At 43.7% G+C, this 25,796-nt stretch overlaps 1 protein-coding gene and 1 pseudogene across 4 annotated transcripts in view; one reads left to right on the forward strand and one right to left on the reverse strand.

The window, feature by feature from the left end:
- The first annotated feature begins 9,536 nt into the window (after positions 1 to 9,536).
- Positions 9,537 to 9,929, forward strand: LOC144158608 (large ribosomal subunit protein eL36 pseudogene; annotated as a pseudogene).
- Positions 9,930 to 9,975: 46 nt separating this feature from the next.
- The window catches only part of LOC144158607 (salivary peroxidase/catechol oxidase-like), a 63,868-nt gene continuing 48,047 nt past the window's right edge, over positions 9,976 to 25,796 (reverse strand). For 3 of the 4 annotated variants that reach the window (XM_077689617.1, XM_077689614.1, XM_077689616.1), the window contains exons 11-16: positions 24,254 to 24,463; positions 23,371 to 23,505; positions 19,326 to 19,544; positions 18,600 to 18,769; positions 14,137 to 14,248; positions 9,977 to 10,159 (exon numbers count right to left, since the gene is read on the reverse strand). In XM_077689617.1, the coding sequence (XP_077545743.1) occupies positions 10,081 to 10,159; positions 14,137 to 14,248; positions 18,600 to 18,769; positions 19,326 to 19,544; positions 23,371 to 23,505; positions 24,254 to 24,463 (925 nt within the window). In that variant the 3' untranslated portion in view covers positions 9,977 to 10,080. Of the gene's footprint in view, positions 10,160 to 14,136; positions 14,249 to 18,599; positions 18,770 to 19,325; positions 19,545 to 23,370; positions 23,506 to 24,253; positions 24,464 to 25,796 lie in introns of all 4 variants that reach the window. The other variant, XM_077689618.1, reaches the window with a different exon arrangement.

The following is a 25,796-nucleotide window of genomic DNA, read 5'->3' on the forward strand; positions in this document are numbered from 1 at the left end:
TAAAACATGATATCCCCAAGTTTATCATCTTCAGATTCTTTAGGCGGGATTCCTGCATTGGCATCTAAGCAGTCTTGTAAAAATCGTGTTATTCGGTAGTTTTAGTAAAGCGTTTGTTGCCTTTGCGTACGGTAAACGCTAAATTTTTGCGTCACGCTACGTAAACACCGCGAAAGGAGTTTTAGTATACCGTCTCATCTGTTTTGCGTAGCAACACGCTAATGCTTACGGCGCCATCTGTCGACTCTTTTGCTAAATGAATCGCCGGCTGATGTGCCTGCGGAGTGCCGGATTGCTTGGACAATTTGCGACTATCCCAACAAGTATAAACAAACGCTTTCCCGTTCGTATTGAATGCAACACCACCATAACACGACATGAATATTCTCTCACCTGAGCACGTTCCATAAATAAAGCGTTGAAGACCCCTGGCACTTCTTTACTGCAATCGCAGAGAACGCCCTCAACCGAATACCCGGGTTTGACGCCTACATTTTATTCAACTTCAAAACAACCCAGAGATGCGTTTTGAACGAACACAACGTCACAAAATGCGTTCCAAGTCTGGACCGCGATGGACAGAAAACCGGTTGCTCCTCCTGCTCGTCGTAAATTCGGCACTCACCTCGCGCGCGGATGCAGGGACGAACAGCAAGTGCCTTAACTATGGCACGCTAGCCGAGAACGCTTTTAACGACGCACGCTGCACATACCCGATGCGAGGTTGAATCGTACGTCGCTCGAGAAAGATAATCCACAGCATGGGAAGCACTCTCCACCCGAAGAAGCACAACGTCGCATTTCATCGCGAAGTGAACGCGTCCACAACACACACACACACACACACACACACACACGCACGCACGCACGCACGCACGCACGCACACACACGCACACACGCACACACGCACACAGGCGCACACACGCACACGCACACGCACACGCACACGCACACACACACACACACACACACACACACACACACACACACACACACACACACACACACACACACACACACACACACACACACACACACACACACACACACACACACAGCTCCGGTCGCTGGCTAGGCTGCAAGCTTCGTTCGGACAGTCAGCGATGTTACGGCAATACAGAGCTGCGCGAGGGCGACGTGCTAACCACTTGACATATATAAAAACACAGGAGCAAAGACCTTGGTCCATCGGAAGCAAATTATTGTCAACAGAAGAGCGGAACGGTGGATGGTTGTCGCGCTACTTGCCACCGTCTTGGAAACGCAAGCGGCCTCACGTACGCACGCTATTTTGCTGAAATAGCGTCCGCTATTTTTCCGTCCACTAAACGCAGAAGCGGCTTAACGTACGGCGCATTGCGCAGTGTTAATGCCGCAAAAACTAGCGTTCGCTAACTGTTTGCGTACGGCTGCGTACGTTATTCTAAAACTAGCTATTCATTTAGTTTATAAGATGACTATGTCCGCATACGCGTTCAATCTTGAAGTGACCGTGTAGTGGGTTCGACTTCGCTAGCGGATCGCTGGGAACGAAGAGCGGATCAAATGGCCGCTGCTGCTGCGCTTACAATTAAGTGAACATAACAACAGTACCTTACACTGACCTTCTCTTCTCTTTCTTCTGCCCTGTATCTGTAGGGCCTTTTCTACCCTCCCCTACCCATTCCCCCGCCGAGTACCATGTCGGTGGTACGATTCCGGCAAAACTCTCGGCTTTCTCCTCTAATAAAGAGCTTTCTCTCTCTCTCTCTCTCTACACTGACCTTAAGTCACACATCATACAGCACCTTCGCAAAACGTGACCAGCACTCTGGAATGAACAGACAAACTACACGTAATAACGACCGCCTTGGGAGCATACATGACTGACCCAAACATCATACACAATGAAGTTAGCTTAGGTAGGTTACGGATAGGCACACCCATGTAACACACTCCTACCTGCTCTCGGGATCTCCGAGACCCCTGTTTCGCAGGTGTGAAAACGCCCTATCCGTGACCCACGTACTTCTTCAGGGAAAAGTCCTCGACGCAATACGACACAAAAACTTCACCCAACTCTACAGACAACACATCCCACCAAACGCAGCGTTTTTCCGCCTGACGATCCCATGTTTTCTGTCAAGCGCGTTCTTATCTATTTGTCGGAAGTAAAATTCTTAGACCTGATTTGATACCACGCATATTTTTAAAACAGACCTTCTACACCAACCCTCTTCATTGCAATTCACTCCCCGCACGAAAAACCTCGAGTATTCATGGTGACGGTGAGCCGCGACACCGCAGACTCTGAGCTCCAATACATAAGTTGCATCCAACCGTGGCGGAGTGCTCAAATGTGGGGGTAGAGACCGTAAACGGCGGCCTTGGGAGCCTTGGTCAAGCTCCGGCCGATGGGCTCCCTGTCTGTCTACCGGGAAAAGAGCACTGTGACCTCTTTCACTACCAGGGTAACGTCGAAGGCAAAAGTAACCCCTTTCTCTGGTTTATACTCTGGCGCGTGGTATTTTCAAAAACCCCTTTCCAAACTGATCGGGCCCCGAAAAGGGTCCGAACCGAAACAACTAAGTTACTGTCGAACAGTCAAATATTTTGCGCACCACAGAACTTTCCTTGAAGCCGAAATTGCACTCACCAGCAAGACCGTGTACAAAGTGGCACGATTCCTTGATTCCATTGTCGGTAGCAATTATGAGGCAAAGAAGCTGTCATCAGATGATGTACTTGTCAAAGTATACACCAAGGACCAGTCGCATAAACTTCTAAAGAAGATTAACGTGTGTGACGTCAGTGTAGCTGTCGCAGCGCACCGCAACCTGAACACTTCGCAGGGGGTCGTTTTTTAAATAGAACTCTTGAATGAAAAAGAGCAAGATCTTCATTAAGGCCTGAGTGACCAAGGCGTAACCCCTACCTCTGAACTAATTAAAATTACAGTCGGTTTTCATACACTTTACAGTGCCCAAAAATTGAAATTCTGCGGGTCGAGCATGCCTCAGAAGTGCGAGGGGTTCCAAAGCACGCAGTTTTTACTGGGAATAGCGAACAGGGAACGAGCAGTGAAACAACTTATCGAGCATGCCTCAGAAGTGCGAGGGGTTCCAAAGCACGCAGTTTGTACTGGGAATAGCGAAAAGGGAACGAGCAGTGAAACAACTTATCGAGCATGCCTCAGAAGTGCGAGGGGTTCCAAAGCACGCAGTTTTTACTGGGAATAGCGAACAGGGAACGAGCAGTGAAGCAACTTATCGAGACAAAAGACATTTGAAAGCGTAAAGCGGATCGCAAAGCAAATTTGTCAGGCAGCAAGCAAACAAAGGCAATGCAGAACGTTGTATGGGATCAAACCGTCCTATTCGTTTAAAGAAACATTATTGCTTTCACATTCAGAAACTTCAGTAAGTGCTTAGGTAGAGAGGACTGTCTCGGACCTTCGACAAGTTCGCATGCCACTGACAAAGCTCTATAAACCTCATTGAACCTCTTTGAATCAGAGAAATCTGATCGGAGGAGGGATACGCTGGTGCTGTTGGGAGTAACAGCAATCCCCAGGTCAACGCCAGGCCCGAGTCGCGGCGCGTAAAAACCGTCAATTTCCAGGCACCAATAAAGTTAAACCTAACCATGACACATTATCCAGAAATAAAACTCGTCTTTGCAGATGCTTGAAAAAATGCCTCTTGGTTTTCTCGCGACGTGAATTGCAACGGCAAAGGCTCACGCACGTTGTCCTAAGCTACGAATGGCGTTTACTTAATGTTAACCGCAACTGTCTGTGATTCTACTTGATGAATCCCCGCTTTGCAGCCAGCAGCGAGCCCTTCCAGTGTCTTCTTGAAAATATCAGAGTAACACACAGCTGACTTTGACATCCCAAACTGTCTTCCACAAAAAAAACCTCCAGGGCTTTATATTTTTGGGAAATACCAAACCGCACGCACGGCAGATATTGCGTGGGTATGCTGGCCACGTGCTGAACATTCCGGGAAAGCGAAAACGTGGAACGACGTGACAAGTGATGGTAGCAGTTCCGGAGCGCTGCTGCCAGCATACCAGAGCACGAACACGGCCTATTCACACAGTACACTCCACGTCAGCTGCATTGAGTGAAAACGCTTAGAAAATCCCAATCAATTAGGCTCCTATTTATGGAGCGCCATTGAGAGTAAGAGTGCTAGCAGCCAATGAATCGGCACCTATCCGAAGAAAAAGAAAGGAGCGATGGAAAATGCGATCCATCGCACTTGGCTACGGTTAAAATTTGACTGTAACTGCTCGTAGATAGATTCAGTAACACAAGAAACCGTAAGCACTTTAAGCTTTTTCGTACCAGGGCAAAGTATTTTGAAAAGAAACAATGCGTAAGGTTTTTCATCGAACTTGGCTCACATTCCTCAACGTAGCGACGCATCAAAAATTTTAAGGCAATTCCACCATGAGAATGTGGATGACTACTGGATCTGTAAAGCAGTGTCACTTAGTAACGATGGTTGCAATGACTTTGTTGGCGCTCTGATGCAAACCGATAGGCAGATTCGAAACTCCAGCCACATTCCTGGATTAGGTCAACTGGATTCACAAAGCCACTCGATGATCTGTCTGACCGGATTGGTGTGGCATGACAAGAGGAATGTCTCTGACATGAAGCGCGTAAATCCCTGCATGTTCACTCCCAACGCACCCATATTAAAATCACTGAACACAACCACAGTAGTAGCGTTACCGGAACTAACCACCGATCCAAGGGCAAACCGAAATACCTAAGCACTTGTTAAGGGTTATGATCACTAAACCAATATAGTCTCCTTGAACGAATGAGACGCTTACGGCCTGTGTTCTCACAGGACTCCATCGTCTTTCCACTTAAAACGATTTGCTTCACGGCCTCCTTCCGCCTTACGATTTTGAATGGCTTCAATCTGTCTCTAACGCGTCCTGCCCATTGTCCCCTTTCACTGCTGCGAAGAAAATCTGGGCCTATGGAATGGCTTCTGCTTCAAAGACATGAGGAGCCTCTGGAGTTTTCAAGTGAGGACATCAGAAAACGATTAAAAATACCCCGATACAGCTCCATAGCAAATGAAGTATCACACAGGTGGCCCCAAAATAAGCCCTTAACTATTCTTAACACGGTGCCGATGAATTCAGAAGCTCACGGAAACCAATACTCATTTCCAAAAGGAAAAAAAGGACGCACTTTCCCTTAATGACACCATGCCACTGTGCAATCCTGTAAGTAGAATGCTCACCGTCACCCCACTGAGCAAGGTTTACCTGAACGGCCATATGCGCAGGTCTGGCGCGATTTTAAATCTCCGTTTAATTATACAAAGCGTTCTGTCATGGCTCACAATTTTTTAAACGATAAATAGCTTACCAAGCACACTTGCCCCCTCGAGCAGTCTTGACTGACTTCCCTTGGTAAACCTCTTAGGCTGATTGGCTTGCTAAATGAAGGCAGGAGTAAATGGCTTTGGATGCGTTCGAAAAAACGGTTCTCTGAAAACTCCACTCGGCGTGCAACCCTCTAACTTTGTCACTCGAAAACTTGGGCCAGCGACATCTTTCCTGTGGGCAATCTGCCTTCGAAATTACCACAAAATTAACAAAGGGGCAGCTCAAAATGAATAAAACCAACCAAAGACTCGGGCACTGTGTGGGAAGTGAATTTCCCTGCGGAAATTTTGCACGTGCACCATATCTTCATAAAGCTGTTGTGAAACTGCCTTGTCCACAAAAACATTCAGCAGTTAGTCAGCATATTGCCCAGTGGATATCAGTTCAGCTGAGGAACCCCTGTTCGAGGAGTGGATGGTCACCGCGTTTTGTAGAATCTCTCAGTACGGCATAGGTGCCGTGTTTCTTGGACAAACAGATGTTCGACGGCTACGGCGTAAATGTTGTGCGTGCCCCAAGCTCGTGTATGTTAATGATTCAGCCATCTTTTCAGCGACCCGCAGTCCGAGTATCCTGGCTTCTCCAGTTAGATCCCAGTTTATCACTGGACACGATAGATTTCCGTTTTATTTTCATAGGTTCGCAATTGCAAATAATAACATATGTAAATGTAACCTACCAGCAGACAGTTTTGATCACTATTTACAGGACTGCCCAATAACAAACAAACGCATAGAACCAGATAACAACTTCTTGATATCCATAGAAATTATCTCGTAAGAAGGAAACCGGTGCTAATAAAACATACAAAATATTAAAAATTGTAGAAGAAATAACAATACTAGTTAACGCTAATATTCAACAATACTAACCCCTCAAATATTTTGTCACAATTTCACTCACACGCAGAAACAGTCAGCGGCAAATAACGCGATAATAGCCTTTAGATCTTTTGTATTTACCATTTTCTTTAGTAAGTCATTTTCTGCGTAATTATCTTGTTTAATTACATTTTTACCTTTTTTTATTTTAAATCTATACATACATTTTTAATGTATTTAATTTACCCGTTATACCTCGGTGGAACGGGAAGGGTTTCAGTTCTCGAGCCCGTTTTAATAAAGTTAAATGGCACGCCTAACAGGTGCATCGCCACCCTGCTGTTTACGTTTGGGTCTACCAAGATGCAACGGGACGTTTTAAGTGGCTTGTATCCGGATGGCACTTGTCCCAGATGACAATAGATTAAAAGGTGCCCCGGGCAGGCCCTTATTGCCAAAATACGCATGGCAACAAGATGGGTCATGAAGTGGCTGGGCGAATATTTGCAAAATACCCCAATGAGTACTCGGGGCATGCAATTAATGTTTTCTGGTAATGTTTTCGAATAACGTTTTCTGATGAAATCACATGGTGTGTTTGGATACAGCCACGCTATCCTCTCCCTCTTCGTGTCTAACTAGACTCATCATTGCCAGTAAATGACCCCAAAGCACAATTCTCTAAACAAATTTTGTACCACAAGGGCCAGTACCAAATTCATGCAATCAGACAAGAACTAGCTAATCATTTCACATTGCAATTATTGAAATGTATACATTACGCTGTTGCGCCGCTCCTCCAGTCGAACTGCGAAGCAAACATCTTCGCAGTAATACAACAAATGCGACCTGGCGGGACTAAGTGATGGCTGCATCTCTTTGTCCCGTCATTTCGGGCTGTCGCATTATTATTTATCTGTGCCAACTGGTCCTATTGTGTAACCCGGATGAAATATTTTTGTTGGTGTCTGTGTGTCTATACACGTGATTGTGCATACCATTTTGCACAACTGCCTGTACTTCTAACTGGCGCAGGTGGCAGCATGGTCTTTACTACACTTCCCACACACTCTTAGTAGGCAATTGCACAAGACAGCTCATATGTCCGCCAGCCACATTCCCGAGCTATTAAACACCTTTATTTATTGCGCCTTGAATTGCGTGAACAAACTGTTTCAGTTAGCCGGGAAGGTTGCGGTCTCTTTGTTGTACTGACACCCAATGGGAACGTTCCGCCATCTCTCGCTTCAACGAAGCGAGCATTTACGACCGCTTGTCATTAATTATTAGAAAGGCTTAGCCCCTCAACGTTCAGCGTTACACCTTAAAGATCTCAGACAGGAGCAAACCTCAAATTTCGCACTTGGCGAGTGCGGGCTGCAAGTCTAAATGCCCGTATTCTATATCGGCTTATTCCCTGTTTGGCCATTTTTTCGGTGCTTTTAGAGGCGTCTTGTCTTCTCAAGAGATACCGGGGCTTTTTTCTCTATTATTCGCCACAAACTAAATCTTCTTGAGAAATGTTTTATACTGTTGCCCAACCACGCAGCTTGCCTTATGGGCTCAGCTGAGTATCTCGAGAGGATCGGCCGCTTCGTCAGGCAATCTTCCGATGTGTCCTGATCTTCGGATGCCCCATCGTCTATGAACGACAGTTAATCCACGCAACGAAACGCGATTTGATTGCAGGAGTCTGGCGGTGCTCCCCCACTTTGAGCTACAAGAACTTCGTCTTTCTGAGCTCTCTAAGGACCACAGTGGCACGAATAAAGCCTTTGGTCAAGGCAAGAGGCTAATCGTATCAGATGTAAGGCGGTTGAATATCTCTAAGTTCACTGGTGATACGTGCTTTGGCCCATAGCAGATCCCGTCGCCTTTCAGTTCGACTGGCACCACCTCACACCGTCAGAGCGCTAAAAAACACTCGGTGAAAGTTCAAACCTGGGGTGGAGGCTCAAACAAGCCCGAGCGAAGAAAAAGAAATTTATCGCCACCTTATTTTTGGCTTTTACTTGTACGCAATGAACCACACAAAAATTTTGATGCCTAGCACACGTGAGCTCCCACGTTGCTCACAGGCTCAGGAGCAACAACGCTGCAGCAATATTTGCTTTTTTAAGAGAAGCTCATATTCCTAATGTTTTTTTTATTTATGCTTGTGTTTTCCCCGAGATTTATATCGGTTTGAAATTAACTGAAAGCCAGAGGTCTCTTCTACGTTGAGTGAAACTTTCGTCTAATTTCGGCAGATCCTATTGTCTGTTTCCATTGTGCTTGCTGTCGTTGTGGCAGATGAGATTGCTCGTTTGAATTGTGCTTGCTCTTATTGTTCGCCTTTGACTCTTCGTGCTATTTTTCTTGATGTTTTTCGTTCTGGAGAACCGGAACTTTCTTGTGTGCTTTCAACCCCCTGCGAATGCCAGCTATTTCGCTGTCAGTGTGTGATAAATAAAAATAACGTGTTGACTTTCACCAACCTTGTTCTGTCTGAGTTTTATCAAGGACCGTACCAAGGCGGTTGCGTAGCCTGGCGGTATTTTTGCGATGTGAAATATTTACCTATTAACATTCATTCATTTGTTCTCTCACGACAAGCCATGTACACGGTCAAAAACAAGACTTCCGTGCCATTCATTAGGAATAGCGGCATTTTGTGAGCGACAGAAATGGTACCCGCTCTAACCAGAGGCCACTGTAGAGCAAGAATAGTGACAACTTTCCTTCCAAACTACCAGCGCCACAGTATTTGTCAACACCCATATTTATTCCTCAAAAGAGTGACAGGCGCTCTTTCGAAAAGGAGAAATGCTTATGCGGACCGTACAAGCTTACCGGTTAAAAAGTTCCCTGCTTTCAGGAACCTATTGGCACTGCATCACAATCCCAGCCGCTGGAATACGGCTAGGTGGAACATCCGGCCTACTTAAAAAAAACAGGGCCAAAAAACGATACGACAGGGAGTAAAGACAAACACTGCGATCCCTGTCTTATCGTTTTTTGGCGCTGTTTTTTCTAAGTAGCATCATGCACCAAATAGTCCGTCTCAGTTCACTTGTTCAATCCGGCCTACGTTCACGTTTCATGTCCGAACAGCTGCTTTACACAAAACGTTGAACGGCTAGACTCTATCAAAACTCCGAAATCAGCTCTCCGGGGAACGCTTAAAGGCTGTCTTGGAGCAAACGTTCAAACAGCCGCCGATTTAAAAAAAAAAGTTGAACTGCAAGCTCCTATTAAAGTTTAAAGGGTGGTCTGCGCTAAGGCTATATGGCTAAGGTATATGGCTTAAAGGCTATATGGCTTAATGGCGGCAGCCTTCTCGGCTGCCGCCATTAAGCGAAGCAGCAATGGGATTACACTACAAATTGGCTGTTGGCCTCGAGAAAGGCCACAGGGTCACGAAAAATGAATCCAAGCCTCGGCCGTCGCGGCGGAAGGGCGCCTTGTCAAAGCACACGAAGTTCGTCCGCGACCTCATTCGGGAAGTCTGTGGCTTCGCACCGTTTGAGCGGAGAGCGATGGAGTTGCTAAAGGTGTCCAAGGATAAGCGTGCCCTCAAGTTCATCAAGAAAAGGCTGGGCACCCACCTGCGTGGCAAGAGGAAGTGTGACGAGCTGAGCAACGTTCTGCTTGCCCAGAGGAAGGCACAGGCCCACAAGGAGAAGACTGAGCACAAGTAGACCCATCCTGACCAATAAACCGTCACACAGGTACTTGCCTCAAGCTTTCATGATCACGTAATCTATGAAAAACACCGGAGATTTATTAGCGGAAACCCAATCATGTTTCAGCTCCCATTCTAGAGAGTAGTGTGGGTTGCAGCCCCAGTTAGAGCGCGCATTTGTATTTTCCTTGGGTTCTTTAATCTTTCTCGTCGATCTCCTCTCGCCATTTACTCAGGTCGATGTCAGGAAGTTCATCGCAGGTCACTGCCTCGGACCTAGAACAAATGTTAACACAGTTGCAAAGTTAGCGCGTGTGCCGGAAGAACGATTTACTTACTGCTCGCTGTATGGCAGGTTATTTGTGTGGCATTTTCCGTGCATTTTTTGTGCCTTGTCTGAGTAAAGTGATTTTGAGTCTCCATTCCAAAATCATAGGCAGATTAGCTAGATTATTATCTGATAAAGGGTTACAATCTACAACGAGAGCACGGCGCGCTTATGGCAGAGTTGGGCTTGGCTATATTGAGCTTCATCTTTACCTAAACATTACAAAGCTATGTTACATTCACGGCGTACGAGTTGTACACAAGCCGAATTAGCATAACCTTAAGTTGATAGACCAAGGGTCATGAGTTTTCTTTCGCCTGATTCGTTTGTAACAGCTGCTACTGTTTGCCTTTGCTTGCGCTCGTGATTCTCGATACTCGACAAACTATTTACGTACCTACCACAAAATCCCAGTATTTCGGACTATTCTGACATCGTTTATAAGCAAAATGTTGAACTACGTTAAGTGAGACGATTTATCATATTGCACATACACCCAATGGCAATTTTCAAGCCTACACCCATTTCCAGTTTGTAGGTGTTTATGAAATGCTATCGCATTTGCCTAAAAATTTGCATACTTTAATTGATTCCCTTTATTAGCAGCGCACCACTGAAATATTTGTATTCGCAGAACTCATTAGTCTGCGTCGGAAACAGCATACGCCGTAACGCGGTTCGGGACACAGAAAACGCGCGGAGAGACAAAACTACCTTGCTGAAAAAGGGAAAGCCTTTGGCATGTTCGCCCCCAACGCTTACGTACCTGCTATAACCCCGATTTACACTTCTCTAGACTACCACATTAGCAGTGTGTAATGATCCTAAATTTTTTGTGCCCGTGCATAAGTCCGGGCAGCGAAAAAGCAAAAACAAAACTTTGTTGTCCTACAATGCGTACACGCTAAATAAAAGCATACGCAGAATGGTTTGAGATGAAAAATTTCACGTCAGTAAGAAAGATAATTATCATACAAAGTTGATGACGGGATTGAAGGGTCAAGATTTTTTAGTTGTATTGCCTGTTATATTCCTCACGAAGCGGAACATATCCTCGCTATTCAATGGCGTGGAATGCATGCAGGCAACCAAGTGTGCGCCGCCATATCTGTGGCCAAGCGTCTGTTGCTAGGCGACGTTGCGCGCACGGCGCGCAGATCAGGCACCCCTCTTCTCCTTCATGCAACCGCGTGAGTGCGCCCGTGGCCTCCGCGATTTGCTGCCGGCGGCGCGCCGCCGGTAGCCGATCGCGGAGGCCAAGGTGCGCCCACGGCCGGACTGGAGGAGCGGTGGGCGCGCAAGAGCGCGTTCGCCGCTCCTCGAGCCCGGCCGTGGTGCGCCGTCACTCGTTACGTCGGGCTCCGCGGGATGACGGCACTTGACCGTGCTAAGCATGACTGTGAAACACATGACTGTGTTTCACGTTACGAACTCTTTGTCGAACACAAAGTATTGCGTCGAGTTCACTGTGAGTGCGATTAATAACATCCCTGTTGGCGCCACAGTTTAGAATCGGATTGGAACGGAGCCGGCGACGCACGTCGGTGTCTTTTTTTTCTTCGGCGTGCGGTCGCAGTGGTCCAGGCTGCGCCGTGTCCGTGGCGCATCGGCAATGTCTGTGGCCGTTTCCAGTGTTGCTAAGAGAAGAAATTGACCGCCAAACGTTTCAACGAATACCGTCTATAACAATACCGTCTATAACAAGGTCCTGGCTAGAATAGCGCTGTACATTGAAATCTTGATATAACTAATCGCGCGGGACCGCCGAAAATCGTTCGTTATTTTGAAATATCGTTGTAATGAAAAACTGGCGGTTATAAGCCAGTGCTCAAACCTTAAAATGAAAATGACGTACGTTAGCAGTAGGCGCGTGTGCAGACAGCCAAACCCTCAAATCAAAATGTTGCGCTCACTCCCAATCTCCTCTATGTGAAGAAATCAGTTATTTTCTTCTGCCGCGTGCAGCACGCACGACTGATTAGAAATTCCTCTGCCTATTCCGCCTTGCACAATGCCTCATCGCGTACGTCATTGAAGTGAGCAATGGAAATGCGGACTTTGCTCATATGCACTAAAACGTCAGTTCGACACGATCTCATCTTCTGCTGTGTTCGGTGAACCACAGTCGTGTTCCTTCGCGTCATCATCGTTACTAAAAGTGATGGTTGCTCTCTCTTTTTCTTTGATTTGTCGTTAGCTCACTCGTCTGTGGATCTCGCAAGAACTTCGCACCAAAATCACCTGCCCACACATGCGATAAGCCTGAAGAAAAACCGACCGGCCACCAACACCCAACACAATGAGGGAGAAAACAGGCAAATGCGGCTAGGCCTGCTAGGCTACTGCACATTAAACCACCGCTTTTTGGTGTCGCTAGCTGTTGGCACTCGAAATGGTGATGATGATAGCTACTGCACCAGGGGAATACGCCGGTTTCCGTTTCACGCGAGAGTTCCCGCGCTGCTACTTTTAGCCGAATTCGTAATAATGATGTTCATCGATTATAACGGGGAAAATAAATCACGTGCGTCATTCTTAAATAGGCGTTATATTGAAATTCCTAATTCTAAAATATTTCTACTTTATAATATAGGCAATCTGGTGGGGCGTTCTAAAATATTCGTAAATTTAAGAAATTCGTCATTATGGTGTTCGTAGTAACGATATTTCACTGTAAATAAAAACCCGTACTGGCGTTTCTGAATGGCGGAAACAAAATGCGCACGAAGAGCACGGAAAACCTGGGGCCGCCTCGTTATATGCAGTGCTGCGTCACTGGCCAAAACATTTTTGAACTATATTGGAGTCTGTTTCGGCAGAATATCTACCATCCGGCTGTTAATTGCCTTCCATCATACAGTATCTCCTATTTCACAGGTGTTTGCGCCTTCTCGGTGTGTTACATATACGCGAGGCAAACGCCAAAGGTAAAAATAAGCCTTAAGACTTGTTTGGCAGCAAAGCGAAATTAACATACCCGATTGTGTGCGCAATATTGCTTGCAATTGTTCAGGTAATGCAAAACTGAAAATCCAAATATATTTTCTAGTTTCAGCAATTGCATGATCGGCCAGAAAAGTTAACGGACCATGGCGCGGATGCAGCCGGAGCAGCCGAAGGGCCGCACCATGGCTCTCCTCTCGCGCTTCGCGCGCTCACGTCGAGAGTGATCCCCGTGGCGCTTTAATAATTCACCGCGCTTGCTCTCACTTCACCTGTAGCTGCAGTTTGCAGCACCAAAATATGTACACACCAGAAGCCAACATGTGCTAAATATTACTCCATTTCACGTCAAAACTGATTTGTTGAACTATTGTTTTTTTTCCTTTGACAATTGAGCTCTGGAACTCGCTACCCGGTGATACTCTCGGGCTCCCTTTACATCAATTTTCAAGTGCAATATCAAATCAGCGTTAAATAGAGAGTTGTATCTACTCTCGCTTTCTTTGGTGTTGCCTTTGTTCATTGAATATCTTGTCTAGTGTTGCGAACCAGATAATCTGTGTCATGCGCTCGTGTTCTTTATTCTGCTTGATATCACTTGATAATTTGCATGCGAACTCCTGCAATAGCCCTGAAATGGGCTGCAGTATAAATAAATAAATAAATAAATAAATAAATAAATAAATAAATAAATAAATAAATAAATAAATAAATAAATAAATAAATAAATAAATAAATAAATAAATAAATAAATAAATAAATAAATATGACGGCGTACATTCCCGTAACAAATGCCTTTCCGACAATGCATATCCGTGTAATGGTGAAGCCGACTTAAAGGAGATTCTCAATAATGCACAATGACCAATACCCTGCAATGTTAAGCTACGGCCGTTCCATTTGGTTATATGCTCTCTAAACAATTTTCAGCGCTATATAGCACGCTAGATTAGCATCGTGCGATGATTATGGTTTTGCTCACTCATTTCCGGGCCGAAGAAAGGCGTTCCGACTGACCGGAGCAGCGTCCAGACCATGAACGTTTTCGCAAAGAATTTTTGTCAGCGTCGTCTTCTTAATGGTAGCCAGTTGCTCTGTACCATGTGAAACAAGCATAGTTAAAAACATCTAGTCGGCAAAGTTTATCACACAGAGTTAAATCGGGTACAGGACTGAGAGCTTTTTTTTTAACTGCCAGCTGGACAGGGTGGGTTTCAAAATAACTCCAACTCTATCGTTGTTGAACACCGCCAAAGGTGAAATTTCACTGAGCTAAGGTTTTGAAAATACTAAAAATCCTAAACCACCTGTTTTTAAAGAGCCAAGCAAGACGTTTACTGCATTCCAAAGACTACAGAGCAGCTGCTTCCTTAGCGCGAACAGAAATCGAGTTTTTTACCTGGTAATACAAATTTGTCACTGAGAAGCAAACCAAGATGGGGATAATAGCGCTCCTAACAAAGCTCATCTGAGAGCAACAAGTTAGAAAAGCATTTATTCAGCCATTCTGATTGGAAATATGAATTGAACTGTATAAATATAGACCACGCCACAAGTCACGAAACTGGCATACATCCAAGGCAGCTTATAAAAACCACAGTTATATTGTCGAACTAATGGTAGTTTCCGGTGATGCGCGGGTTGGACAATATTTTACTGGCAATAATGGTTATAATGTGTTGAGCTATTTGTTTCTTGTCATAAGTATTTCTCCTCGGAATTCTACCAAATTAAGAATTTCCGTCTTCCGGCAATATTGAACTTCTATCGGAGACGCGCCACTCTCGGAAACAGGTGGACCTCCTTCTTCATTTAAACCACCCCGAAACAAAGCGTATGACAATTGTGTACTACAGGACTAGTTTAACATTGCAATGATTATGGTAATAGTGTCAGGCATAGCCATCAGTCCGCAGCATTATAATAAATAACATGGCCTCCCACGTGAAGGGTTTAGTTGTCTCGCGTGCATAGAGATGGCTCACGAGCTGCGAGAACTTGAACGGAATTCCACATTTGGAGGATTGTAATTAAACAATCGCGCTTACTACTTTGTGCGTTTGTTTGGACAAAACTCTAAAATCAGGTTTTTGACATTTATATGGGTAGCAACAAGAACCAAAACGATTTCGATATAATAAAATTGTGTGTAGCTATTGAGAAATCTATTAAAACACATAAGGCTCCACAACCCTGATTATCCACATCAGCTGGCTGTAAGAAAGAAACCTTGTTAGTCATTTTGGGAACGGGTTACCTACATAAACTAAACTCTGTTCGATATATAAACGAGCATGTGGAAAATTGAGGTATTTCTTACTAAAATGTTAGCATTTTAAGACTCTCAGAGGGGAAATTTAAACAATCTTACGAGTAATGAGCTCATACACGTTATATCAATGTACTCCAGAAGTTACAATCCCGTATAATTAGCAGTTTGGCTGTGAATTGATATCACGTGTTAGGTCCTTCCTTCTCTATATGTGCGCGAGTCCCAAAAAAAGCTTTTGAAATTTTACCGGGGTTTCATTATGTGTATGTGTATGGGTAACATTTATCGAAAATACCACTTCCATATATCAGTCGACCGAGCATATGCTAGGGAAAGTATAAAAACGCTCAGTATATTCAGAAGTGCCCATTCCCATCATAAGGTCTGCTTAGGGCCAAAGGGCGAAGTTAGTTTTTAAAGGCTTCATTCCGCGCGACACTTTTAAAGAAAAACGACCTAGGTATTTACAGGAGCGACAGAGATAATCACGATAATGCAAAAACACCATTTCCACGTTTTCCTCCATTAGGATTCGAAGTTCAAAAAATTCTGCTGCAGTGATTCGCTACGCCACGGGTCGGCAACCTTTAGAGGTGAAGGTCCCAGTTGCATGAAGTCGACAAGGCAAGGGCCGGACGGCAAATGGAGGGAGGGAGTAAAGGGGGGCTTTTGCTAAGACCGGTGCAAAGAAAGGAGTGGCGACGTTATGTCGCTAAGTGGGAATATGGGGGGCAATGCCAATTGGAAGCGATCTTGCTTTCTTCCTGTCAAACACCATTTGAGTTTCAAATTGCCAGTTAGTCTTCAGCTAGATAGGAAGAGACAAAGGGAGGAGGGAACTGACGTTGTGCCTGGGCCGCTTAATACTACCCCGCTGGCCACAGGTTGCCCACCCCTTCCCTCCGCCATGAGGGAATTGTACTCCCGAAATTCCTAGTCTCTAGATCCAGCTGGTTCTCTTAGTCTTTGAATAATGAGTCTGTCAGTATTCAGGCACTTCGTAAGATATATATAAACCTGTCATGCAATAATTTACTATACTCGGGTACTACCTAAGAACGGCAACGAAAGTAGCCCCTGTGCTTCATCACCGAAGCCGGATGTTACTCCGCGCGGCACAAGTAGGGCGTTACTGAGAATAATTTGAACATGACATGAGCCGTTTCCGTGATTTCTTGGACTTAATGTGCTATTAACTTCTGCAGCGACGACAAACAAAAACACACGAGAAAAGGCAGACAATACCACGCGGTCATAGCAATCTCCGTTCAAAACACGCGCGTCCGTTGACCTCTAGTTCCGTCGCTTCGGCGAAGTGACACCGCACAACAGCTGTTGCCGGTCTTAGCTTTTTCCCGAGTATAGCAAACACTTATCGTGTGACATTGAAGATATAAAAAAGAAAAAGCTATATCAATGAGGTATCTAAAATAAGCAGAGTATGAAAATAACCTCCACTTATTCATACACGACAAATAATTTAAAACTCTCAATTTAGCCGCATTCCGCATTTCTTTCGCTGCTTATTGGGTAAAAATGAGGCAACCAATACATATGCAACTAGAATTTGTACGTCAAACGAGCGACACGGTGACATTAAAAATGTCATGTAAAGTATACGGCCCAACACAATAAGTGCGTGGTGAGGTATGACCAAACAGGTTCGTTTCTCTTACCACTGCTCTAATATACAATATTAATGACGGCAGAAGAAACGTAAATGTTCCAATCTAAAGGAACAAGGTTCATATGTGTACTGTAGTATACTAAGGCGTGCCTAATATAATAAACTATCGGCCAACATGCTTAATGCAGAAACTTTGCAACAGAAACATTTAATTGACTCCCTGAAAAGAAAAATTTAGGATGCTGAAGTTATTACCTGTTTGCCGCCCTTGAATCTTGCAGAAGTACCTATCGAAAACTAGGATGGATTGTTTCCTAACTGTAAATGCGAATGGCTCGTAAAAGTTTTAACCGATATATTGTAACCATGATGCATTGCAACCTTCCTGGGTACTCCAGTTCGCCACGAGAAATGCCGCGAATCTTTCGTGCTTTAGTGCAAATTTACCCTCGCATTAAAAGTATATTTCAATGATGGAGGTGTGCTATAGCGGACTGCGAAGCGTTTCTACAGATTTACAAAACAATTCATGGCAGGTTGCTTGTACGTGATAAATAAAACTATATTCTAGACATTGTGATAGAGCTGCAAACGGCCTTCCGGCATACATGCATTCAAAGTTTCGGCCAAAATCACTACTAGTCAGTATTCCTTTTAAGGTGTTTCTCAAGCATAGGGAGGGTCAAATTAATACTGTCGTCATATTAGCAGTAAGAAGTTTCGTGCTGCTAGCATTGCGGCTCTTCAATCCCTATTTCTTATATACATTATGCGCTCCTCCATGCCTATTCAGATTTGCTGGTACATGTCTCAATTGCGCTACCCATACCCTTTTTGAAAATACACGTGTCCGCATATTCAGTTGTGAATTTGTTTCGGATATTTGCGCGCATTTCTTCAAAGTTTATGCTGCAACCAGGCTTTCCCAGCAGATACAACGAGTGTGTATGCTTAATAGCTTGTGCAATTTTGTAGATGCGCAATATTTTTTCTGACTGAGGTGTGATTAAATCTCAGTTTCCTTTAGACGTTTGCAAAAAGATCATCTTTATGCGATTCAGAAATTTTATGGATCCAGGGTACGTTGCCGTAATGCACCATCAAGGTACCTGCCATTAGAACCGAATGTAAACACAATACATCGTCACCAACAACGACAACCAAATGTAAAGCAGTTAAAAACATCGGGCTTCATTGGTGTAGCAGTGCCGTACACGTTTTAAGCGTTTATTATTACAGATAATAAAATTATCCAGGGGCCAGCTGCGACGAAGAATGCGACCAGTGACATCGGTGTTGAATCTGCAAGGAGGCGCACGTCCACGCTAAAATGATCACGCTAAGCAAACACGCTAGCTAGGTGTCGATGAACGTATGTTTTCTACATGGACCACGACGAAAACCAACAGTTGAAAACGAAGGCCTGCAAAAACACTGCAAAAATTAAGGACGAAACGCTGTCCTGCAGACCAACAGTATACAACTATGGTAAAATGTAAATGACCTAATTCAGAAAAAAAAAACAGCTTCTTGAATAAGGACTTGCCATCAGTGAAAGAGCCGGACTGGTTGGCATGCTCGTAGTAGAACCTGTCAGCCAACTTGAGATACTGGAACTGACGAGCTACGCCACAGGCAAAAGTCGCACCAAGCTGCGCTCCTTCAATCTTGGGCTCAGAAACAGCACCAGAAAAGTAGTCGATGTCCCGAGCGTCCCTGTGAACATGATGTTTACTTAAAACTGCCATCAAGAGAAAATGCAACCTTGTTTAATTTCAAAGACAGCCTTTGGTGATACACGCAGCTGCATTTGAGACACGAAAGGCATTTGTTAAACCATGAAAGAGGATTAAATAAAAAATGTAAAAAATGTTTGTTTGTATATACATGTACAGACAGAAATAAGTGTAGCCAGTCAAGAAAGCAAAGAGGAAAATGTGGTAGGTCATTTTATTCTTCTTGAAACATATATATATATATATATATATATATATATATATATAAATATATATATATATATATATATATATATATATATATATATATATATATATATATATATATATATATATATATATATATATATATATATATATATATATATATATGTGAAGAAAGAAAGTGGAGAAAAAATGCCCGCCGGGTGGAATCCGAACCCACGACCTCTAGAATACGCGTCTGGTGCGTACTCTGGAGGTCGTTGGTTCCTGTAATCCATTAAAGGCTAGCAGCTTATGCAATGCTGAAATCGCTACAGGAACTGTTTCCTTACTCGTAGAGTCCCTCGTAGAGCGCGACCACCTCTTCCGGTATGACCTGCCTTAGATCAGAGAAATCAGATATTGTGATGTTCCGACAGTGCTGAACCCAGTCCACGTAGGGTCTCACACCGTGATCAAGGCCCCTTTGCATGTCAATGGCGAAAAGGTCTCCGCCGAATGGAGTCGGCGGAACATGGAATGTAAAACGCGTTACGGAGTTGTCGCCGAACCTGGAAAAGAGGTCAGACGCTTTTTCAAGAAAACATTCCTTGTGTGGAACTTTTCTCACGTTGCACACCGAAATTCAACAATGCAAAATCTAAAAGCTGCCTTTTCATTATTCCACCTAAGTTAATTTTCAAAATGCGATCCATTTTCCTAGTGGTATAAAGACAAGGAACACTCTTCACGCGTGTTAGACGTAAATACATAAAAGATAGAAGCAAAATAGACTTCGTAAATAAGCTTCGTAAATAGAGAAGTACATAGACTTCAAAGAACTAAAGCGCGATTTTTGTATGGAAAGCTGTAGCCTTTAGAGGGCTGGCGTTATAAGTTTGTGCATTGTGCAGTTTCCTTCGTCAAAACTCTTTATTGCGACGATTTTGCGATCCTTTTCATAGATGAAAAGTGGAGCGGCGGGCTCGTAGAAGTTCTAAGTTGTGTGAAAAAACCATCCTGAATGCTGACAAGCTTTGCATATGAAGAGTGTAAAGTGCCGTCACATCGGCGTTGCAAAAGCACAGCAGAATGGCCTACTCAGTTGTGCCCATGTGGGCTAGGCAAGATGCTCCATAATTGTTTTCTAAACATAAATACATAAAGCAGGATTTCATATTGTTATATGGTAAATCCCACTGACTGATATCAATGTTGCCCTTGCATAAATGCGTACCCAGAGAAAACAGAAAGGAGATGCAACCAACGCAGCACAAACCACTAAATTATGCATAATAGGATGAGTCCCGACTGAAGCTACCGGGGAGAGAATGCGCGTTAAGGAAGCACCCTCTGCATCCAGAAGCCACGATCCGAGAACCGCCCTCCAACAAACACGATCTGCTGAAAAACACCTCGTAGAAAAGAGGGCAGAAAAATTTCTCGTACACTAAGGTCTGTTTACATGATGATTATCAGAAACGTATGAACTGCTACGGGGTGTTTGTCGCTCTTCGCTTTGGTTTCTTCGTGTTTTAAAACAAGTTACTCCGACAGGAAGACTACGCGTACTTCACGTGGCAGCATCCCCACAGTTATAGCTCTCCTCTACGTGCAACCGTTCTACGGCCGTGGCGTCACGTGCATCTGTCACAGCCAGGCAGAAGCCTAATTCTTGTTTCATTCTAGCAGGATGCCGGGTAAGCACTGTCCTTAGCGCACCAGGCTTCTCCTCTGACGATCCGTGTTAACATCCCGCATGAAAACAAATGATGTGCGTTTATTTATTTTTTTTCTCCTTAGTGCGGCAGCCATTGTTGCATCATTTGAGTTGACGCTGACGACAACTACGCTCACTTTTCGCCTTTTATGAGCCAAGATTTTTGCTGCAAAAATGGTTGGATTAGCGGAGACAAGGATGTCACGGTTTACGTCTCAATCCTAACAAATTTCAGGCGATTGCAAATGATTCAACTATATTTAAACGAAACCTACAAGACGCGCCAGATAACGTCCTCAAACATGTCAAAGTGACATTTTTTGCCCCCACTCGGAATCCGCATTACCGATGTAGTTTCCTTTCCAAGTCACCCGCTAAAAGTTCAGAAAAACCGAGCATCAGGGTTAATTTGTCGCATTTACAATCGCTCATCGAGCACCATGCAAATATAACATGACCTTTCATTACAGCTTCTAGAAACAGGCCGCCCTCCTACCCTTCATTGATAAACACATTCACATATCTAGGCCACCACGCTGACCACTTGCAGCATCGTTGGGCATGTCAAGTGACTGCACAATCCGCGAAGCATCGCACGCATCTCTGGACAAGCCAAGCCATTCAGTTCATCGGCGTTGACTCGCTCCATTACAACCTGTAATTGTGACTTTAGCTCTTCATGAAACTTTTCGCGAACAACTAAAACCCTTGTTAAAATAGCATTGTATAAAGTGCCCCAATTTTGTCTGTGTTCTTGCTGATTGCTCTTTCCTGCTGTTAAATTCTTGTTGTTCATAACCTCTCGTTTGATTTAAACAACATTTTTTTAGCCCTAATGTATTGTTCTAAATTGTGGCATTGTTTGCGCAATATGATTGTTTATCATCTTTGTATCTTCCTTACTCAACGCACCTAATAGACCCTGTACGGTATTTTTAAATAAATAATACTATATTTCACGCAATGTACGTAATTTGTTTCGATCAGGAAGCAAACCTTACGCGAGATGTTCTAAATCAATGGTCTCTTAACAATGGTTTAAAAATGGGCGTTGCGAAAACAAAAGAAATATTATTCCGAAGCAAGAATAAAACAGTGCCTGTTGATCAATCCATTTTGTTAAACTCAGTGACAATCTAACTCTTGCCTACGTTTAAGAGCTAGGGGTTGTCTTTCAAGAAAATCTTTCCTGGGATGAGCGCGTCCACGTGGTTGTCTCTAACCTATCTCACATATTAGGAATCGTTTGCCCTCAACGGTACAGACAACCGCCGAGAATAACCATCCTGATTTATAATACATCCTTCTCCTCTAGAATAATTTTTTCCGTGCAGTGTGCGGGCCCACAACTGAAGAAAACATTGGGATATTTTTACAATATAGGTTCTTATAAATTGTGGAAAACGTACCAACTACCTTGTAGAATCAATAACTATTCATTAAATGTGATGTAATGCCAGTTGCAAAGCTATATGACTACCGGATTTGTACGATACTCAAACAAAATTTAAATATTTAGTGTGGCTTTTTGACAATAATGGCCAACCTGCAATTAACTACCCCTATCTAAACAATACGACATAAGAGATCACGGCAAGTTAAAGCACAAAAAACTACAGATGTACGACACCTGATAGAAAACAACTGCCAAGGTTACTTAATTGGTTTCATAGTCAGAGCAATCACCTTGTTACAGTTAGCTTAAAAACCATACGTGTTAATATGAACGAATCCTCTGGCAGTGAGATTTGAAAACATAGGCTGCGTTGTCCGATTTGGTGTTTTGTGCTGTGTTTGCTGCATGGTCGGTAACTTAGTTCGCGCAGTTTTAGTTATTTGACCCCTTTTCACTCATTCTTCGCGTTTGACTGTGTTGCAACATTGGCTGACCTATACGGTTCATGAAAGTATTACTGCTGTATTGAGGGTTTTTTTTCGCTGCGCAGTTACAGTGCTCCGCGACACTACAAGTGGAAGCGTGAAGCTGTGTCGAGTTGTCCTTGCGACTGCTTTGTCCTTGCGCTTCCCGTGTCGCATGCCCTCTGTATGTTATTTAATTTCTATTCTAACTTCTTAAGTTTCTAACTTCTATTCAATAAACTTCTATTTAAGCAAGGACGTCAAAGTCTTCTATTCAATTTAATTTCTATTCTAACTTCCTAATTTCTAACTTCTATTCAAGCAAGGACGGCAAAGTGGGCGCTGAGTGTTTCGCGTTTAGATAGCCGCCCCGCTTACTCTAGCAGCAGGAGCTGGGTAATGACGTTGATATTATGACAATGATGATTGTAATACTTTCCATAGTATTCCATAGTACTTCTATAGTTGACGAAGGTGGTGATGTCTATCATACCTTGTCTTGCTAATGGCGTCGTGACAGTATATGAAAATTTATTACATTAGGTTGCGGCTCCACTGGCCTAACTAAAGCCAATAGAACGGTTGCATAGAGGTATGACATGAATTTCACTATGACAAGACGTTTCTCATGATTTTTCAGGCATTTTACTGAATCTTTAAAATTGAGCCAGGTCGAAACTTTGCAATAGGTCGTTGTCTACTTTGAAATTTCGGAAACGGAACGTGAGGCGCTGAAGACTCTCGCATCCAAATGTATAACTAGGTAAAAGCTCTCACACCAATCCATTCCCGGCTGGAACCAACGAAGGAACTTGTACCTGTTGAAAGGTTTTAGCGGCTGCTGAACGGATCCACGAAGAACATCGTCCAGAGGCCTGTAAGTATCGTTCAGTGGCCGGAAGTAGTCATCTTTCACTTCGATTGAGTTCAGTTGTGTGCCGTCTTCGTCAACTCTAGTAGGAGAAAAAGCTCAAATGGTCATAAGCAAGCAGGCTAGGTTAGGTTTAAAATTCAATACAGCGCTTGTAAATCTGTGTTTCTGTTGCTCCAAAACGTATTCAAGCCACTAATGGCTACTGAAATGAAATTGCAAAGTTTTGGTTGAACGCGCGCAGTTATAGTCGCTTGTGTTAGTTATAATGAGGCTATAATATATTAGGGCTATGAGGAAACCGACGGATACGTATCAAGCTTGTTTCTGATGTGCATTGCGGGAGTAAGCCCCATAGTCGGCTACCACAAGATAGAAGCGGCGTATTGTGAGGTTCCTCCTTGGTGTTCAGCTGAGCGACATACAGACAGTGTACCGTTACTTCATTCTTGTAATTTCTCTGTATGTTATGAAAGTGTTGACAAAAATAATTTGTTAGTTAAGTCAAACATCTTGCCTACTGACATCCGATTAAAAATAAAAAATTGGTCACCGCCGTCAATTCTCAGAGGCGAAGGCATTCGCTGCTGAGTCCAAGGACGCGGGTTCGATTCCCAGCTGCGGTGGCTGCTTTCCAGATGGAGGCGAAAATAAAAAACGCCCGTGCGTGGAGATTTATTGGCACGGTAAGGATTTCAAGGTGGTAAAAATTATACGCCTTAAACTGCGCAATCAATCAAATAAAAAATCTCAAGCAACTCACTCAAACTCTCACTTCAATTGCAGAATCCGTGAGCAGAGTTAGCAAACAGCAAGGACAGAAGGCTCACCTCCAAAAATCGCGGTCTACGTTCGTGTGCGCGTATCGAAAGTGGGCGGCCGTGAATTCGTTGCTGAGCGTGCCATCCAGAGTCTCGTCGTAAGTTGTGCGCCCCGTATCGCTCTCCCGAAGGTCATAGTCGTCCATGACTTTCGGTCCGAGCTGCCAAGGAAGCCACTCGGCGAATACAATGTGCTGGTAGCGACCCTCCTGTATGCGCCTGCATCACAGAATACCGGGAAGAAAAAAGTGCACACAACTTAACAACGCCGAGCGCAGCGCTAGAAATGTATAAACAGTCAATAAATATTATTGTGGGAGTGCTCCTGGCGTCATTTTTAGTATTCGTATTGTGGCCATACCAAAGCAAACGCAAACTCTGCACGCCAAAACATTGGCCTGATATACTGTTTTTCCCCTTCATGGAGTTTTTACATTGTATAAGATGGCATTTCAGCTGTACAAATGTTGAAATTTGCCTGCAACTGTTCCGCAGCACCAAAAAATTCACGCATCTAAACAATCGGAAATATCTTGAACCAAATATAATATTTGATATTTACGCCCAATTAGGGATTTCAGGATGTGCGTGTGTGTGTCGCTGTCCAACCGTAAAACACCGAATGAAAACAGAAGTGTCAGGAAAAATCTTTTCCGCCAAAATTCCAAGTTTCTAGTTTTCCTAAGTGAGCGTTTGCTCTAGCTACAGGCTACAACACGAAAACAAACTCACCGTTAAAATTACAAAAATTTCTTATTGAACAATGCAACGGTTGAGCCAAGCCTATTGAAAGATGTTTGTATAGGCGCAATAGAAGCCATTTTAAGGCTTAGAAGAAAACCTCGTGCATTTACAGTCTAAACGTTTTCTTTTTAGTATAAGCGGTGGACTTGAAGTTCGATTCGCGGATTGTTTGCATGTGGTTCAGAAATATAATTTCATTTTGTGCTCTCGTTTATTCTGAAAAACGCAGGTTGCCTAGACCTTGCGTTGATTGCAGAGACCCCGTATATAAATATTTGGGTATTTTTTGTTCCTGTCGTTTATTTTTTATGGTCTATTGTGTTACGTTTAGTTGTTTCCGCCAAGCTAAGCCTTTACAAAAGTGTACAATATAGTACATTTTTGTAAAGGCTTAGCTTTCATGTCTTTCTGATGCTTCATTCTTCTATGCACTATCTTTTTTGAACTTTGTAATCTCCACGTGAGGAGAACAATTTCTACAGGAATTGCGTATCCGCTTCAACTGCACAAGCTGTTTCTACAAAAAGTGAACCTCTTTTTACAATATTTTTTCACAAGCCGCTGCATAATTCCCATATGCAGGTTAATACGAAGGCCCCAGTTCGTAGCCTATTTTGTTTAAAAACACAACAGTCGCCATAGTGTCCTTCTTTTATAGCAATTCAATAAAAAATCAGTTTGGGGCTCCTGGAGAAAAGATAGCCGCAACTTTTCTCTTTGAAATGGTACTTAAGAACACAGTAGGGCCTGTTGTGCCGCAATAAACAGAAAAATGTTTTTTCTACAAAAAATTAGAAAATTTTGTCCA

Source organism: Haemaphysalis longicornis, unplaced genomic scaffold (genome assembly GCF_048455015.1).
Source record: "Haemaphysalis longicornis isolate Haplotype H1 unplaced genomic scaffold, Haemaphysalis longicornis Haplotype H1 scaffold_10, whole genome shotgun sequence".
Classification (NCBI taxonomy): Eukaryota; Metazoa; Arthropoda; class Arachnida; order Ixodida; family Ixodidae; genus Haemaphysalis; species Haemaphysalis longicornis.